General features: G+C 59.3%; 1 protein-coding gene across 1 annotated transcript; it reads right to left on the bottom strand.

Moving 5' to 3' along the window:
* Positions 1-890: 890 nt before the first annotated feature.
* On the bottom strand, positions 891-3,619 carry RABAC1 (Rab acceptor 1). The gene is made up of 5 exons (XM_007996946.3): positions 3,442-3,619; positions 2,948-3,160; positions 2,453-2,550; positions 1,226-1,327; positions 891-1,142 (listed from the first exon to the last, which is right to left on the bottom strand). The coding sequence occupies exons 1-5, from the start codon at positions 3,495-3,497 to the stop codon at positions 1,054-1,056; spliced, it is 558 nt and encodes a 185-aa protein (XP_007995137.1). The 5' UTR covers positions 3,498-3,619; the 3' UTR covers positions 891-1,053.
* Between the last annotated feature and the right edge of the window lie 268 nt (positions 3,620-3,887).

Raw genomic sequence — 3,887 nt, 5'->3', positions numbered from 1 at the left:
AGAGTAAATCAGAGCTATCAGTGCAATTGCATACTGAGTCCTGAGTCCTAGAGAACCATCAAACGTGGGGTGCTCTCTGATTCCCGAGTCCTAGAGAACCATCAAACCTGGGGTGCCCTCTGATTCCCAAGTCCTAGAGAACCATCAAACCTGGGGTACTCTGATTCCCGAGTCCTAGAGAACCATCAAACCTGGGGTGCTCTGATTCCCGAGTCCTAGAGAACCATCAAACCTGGGGTGCTCTGATTCCCGAGTCCTAGAGAACCATCAAACCTGGGGTGCTCTGATTCCCGAGTCCTAGAGAACCATCAAACCTGGGGTGCTCTGATTCCCGAGTCCTAGAGAACCATCAAACCTGGGGTGCTCTCTGATTCCCGAGTCCTAGAGAACCATCAAACCTGGGGTGCTCTGATTCCCGAGTCCTAGAGAACCATCAAACCTGGGGTGCTCTGATTCCCGAGTCCTAGAGAACCATCAAACCTGGGGTGCTCTGATTCCCGAGTCCTAGAGAACCATCAAACCTGGGGTGCCCTCTGATTCCCGAGTCCTAGAGAACCATCAAACCTGGGGTGCTCTGATTCCCGAGTCCTAGAGAACCATCAAACCTGGGGTGCTCTGATTCCCGAGTCCTAGAGAACCATCAAACCTGGGGTGCTCTCTGATTCCCGAGTCCTAGAGAACCATCAAACCCGGTGGTCTCGGGGACCCCCGGCACACTGTCCTTCTCAACTCTTTCCTCCTCCTCAGCACTCACCACCATTGGGCATCCCATTAATATTTTACCTGTTTACCTTATCATCTTGCCCACACTCCAGGTTCCACCCCAACCCTGATCTGCACAGTATTCCCAGCTCCACCCATAGAGACCCACAGAAGATGCTGGGGGAGTATTTCCTGAATGACACCCGTAACAACTTTATTTTCAAAGGTGGGATCCCTCCCCAGGCTTGTGATGGGACGGCACTATAGGCCCGAGCAGCAGAGCTGTGCAGGACAAGAGTAGGCAGGGGTGGGGCAGCTGGCCCGGGAGGCTGGCAGGTCCCAGAAGACACCTCACACGGGTTCCATCTGCAGCTCCTCCCCGTCCACAGCCTCAATCTGGTGGAAGGCAGCATGGGAGCCGATGACCACCAGGGTGGCTCCTGCAGGAAAGCCGGCAGCTCAGGGCCATGCTCCTGTACCTGGCCCCCACCATCCACCCCAGCTGCTCAGACCCTGTACTCACCCAGCACCCAGAAGACGGCCGAGCCCGCACCAGCCAGCCAGAAGAAGGGGAAGGAGATGCCTCCAGCCAGAGCGTACTGATGCGCTGGGCTCACCTCTCGGCCTGAAAGCAGATGGCATTGGGGCGCTGTTCCGACCCTTCATGCCCTCTCCCAGAGTAACCCCTGCTGCCCCCCAACAATCTGTATAAGCTTCAGGTCCTCGGGATCAAATCCAAATTCCTCATGCCAAGGCCCTCCAGGTCCTGGGGTCACCCTGCTCCCCTGGTGTCCTCACTGCCCTCCAGAACACAGCACACTGTCCTCGCCTGCCTCAGCCCCACGCTCTGCCCTCTGCCCCACATCCTCCAGGAAGTTCCTGGGATCCCAGCTTCCTGCTCCCTAGACTAGGGCTCTCCTGCTGCATCCCTCACGCAGACCAGGGGTCTCAAACTGGTGGCCCGAGGGCCAAATCTGACCTGTGGATGTGTGTTTTGAGATGTTTTACAAGGATGTGATTTGTAGCTGGCAAAGTGAATGATTTCACATAAAAATACCAACTTCAGGCTTCTCATAGAAGTCTCAGGGATGGGGTCTGCATGCTCTGGTGCCTGTGCTTCAGGCACTCCCTCCCCCGAAGCCCATCATGCACATAACCTGCAGGCCCCTGAGAAGCCTGGCCTTCAGGTCTACCTGACTGCTCAATCCCAACTCCCTGACCCCACTCCAAACCTTGATTTTCCCCGGGGGGAATTTCCCCTGGCATTTTGTTTTCCCAGTGGTCCTTGGTACTAGTCTGGGAACCACATGAAACACACTCCTCAGCTTCCCCAAGTTCCAAGTTCTTTCTGGTCACATCCCAGAAAGCAGGAAAAGAAACGGGAACAGATCTAGGCCAGTGTAAGGTCGCCACCTGGTGTCCAGTGTGGGCACCTGCAGCTGATGCTTGCCGCAGAAAGCGGCAAGGGGAGGAGAGAAGGGAGGAGTCATGTGGTTTGAAGGAGTAGGTTTAAGGCACAGCAGCCAGGTGGAGCCTAGGTTTGAGGAATAGCAATTAGAGGGGGCTGAGACTCGATGGGAGCATCGGTTGTGTCTGAGATTTTTAAAAGATCAGGTTTGGGGGATCTAGTGTACACCTAGGCTTGGGCGGACTTGGGTTTTGAAGAACTTGGATTTGGGGTCTGAGGTTTGCATTCCAAAAGACCAAGATTCGAGGGACCAAGGATTCATCTGGGCAGGGGGTTTCTCACCAAAAAGCACAAGCTTGGACTGCAAGGTGCGCAGATAGAGAATGTAACAGGCGCCGAAAAAGACAGCCAGAGCCACCAGCAACATAGGGGACGTCACCCTGGAGAAGGAGTGCAGGGAGGCAGCGGTTAGGCAGCTGGGGCTGGCCAGCCAGGGAGCCCTGGCCTTCTCCACCGGCGGGAGGCAAGCTACATTCTGGAGACCAGGGAGGACCAGGTGACATTCAGTCACACTGCATCCTGGCCAGGGTGATGGTGGGGTAGGGACCTGGCCATTTGGTGACAAAGTAGGTCTAGCAGAGCCAATCCTTGGGGGCGGGGCCGGCCTGGGCGGTGAGAGGAGGGGCCTGGGCGGTGAGAGGAGGGGCCTGGGCGGTGAGGAGCGCGGCCTGGGCGGTGAGAGGAGGGCCCGGGCGCTGAAGGGCGGGGCCTGAGCGGTGAGAGGAGGGGTCCACCCGGTCGGGGCTAGTGCGGGTGCAGGGCCCGGGATGCACTCACACGCAGTACAGGATGAGGCCCAGGAACACGAACACATAGTTGCTCTGGTAGTACTCCACGTTGCGTACGAGGCGCTGGCACAGCTCGCCCAGGTTGCGGGGCCGTGAGAAACGCTGCTGGTCCACGAAGGTGCCCCACGGCCGGATAGTCGCGCGGCGCCGCTCCAGCCACTCCCGGCCTGCACCGGAGGGAATCAGCTTCGGGAGCAGGGTCCTGCGAGGGGTGGGGCCGGGTCAGTGGTGGACCGGGATGGAGCCTCAGACCCCCGCAAAAGAAGGGGTTTAAGGGGGCCTGGACTCCCTCCCGGGACCCCAGATTACTGAATCGCAGGCGGGAAGGGGGCTAGGGGCCCAGACGCCAGGGTCCCATTAGAGGAGACCGGGGCCAGCACTTGTGCGTCTCGGGGCTGAGACTCCGGGCACTCGAGGGAGGAGGGGGCCGGGGTCCCGGACTCCCGGGCCTCGGGTCCGAGGGCCTAGAGCCGGCTCGCTCACGTGGCGCTCAGCCCTTCCGCCTCGACATCTTTCTGCTGGTCCTTCTGGGCTGCCATGTCTGCGTCGCGAGGGGTAGAGCTGCTTTAACCAGCCCGGTACCCTGCAGACCCCGCCGGCCCCGCCCGAGGCCGGCCCCACCCAGCGGAGTCGACGTGGCGCCGCTCGGGAGCAGCTGGGGACTGTAGTTCTGCCGCGGATCATTGTGGGAGTTGTAGTCCTGACGGTGGCTGGGAGGGTGGGCGCCATGATGGCGCTCTGACTCGCAAGACACCTTGGGAGATATAATGCCAGAAAGTGACGGCGCGCACCTCTGGGCATTGTGGGAGCTGTAGTTTCAGGAGGGTGCAGGTGCGCTGTCAGGAGCGAGGGCGTTATGGGAGCTCTAATGGCAGAAGAGAGTGTTGTGTACTCTCCCAGGCAGGGCACAATGGGGACCGTGCAGAGCT

This window comes from Chlorocebus sabaeus, chromosome 6 (assembly GCF_047675955.1).
Source record: "Chlorocebus sabaeus isolate Y175 chromosome 6, mChlSab1.0.hap1, whole genome shotgun sequence".
Classification (NCBI taxonomy): domain Eukaryota; kingdom Metazoa; phylum Chordata; class Mammalia; order Primates; family Cercopithecidae; genus Chlorocebus; species Chlorocebus sabaeus.
The sequence above is the reverse complement of the archived record's forward strand: the minus strand, read 5'-3'. Positions and strand labels throughout refer to the sequence as shown.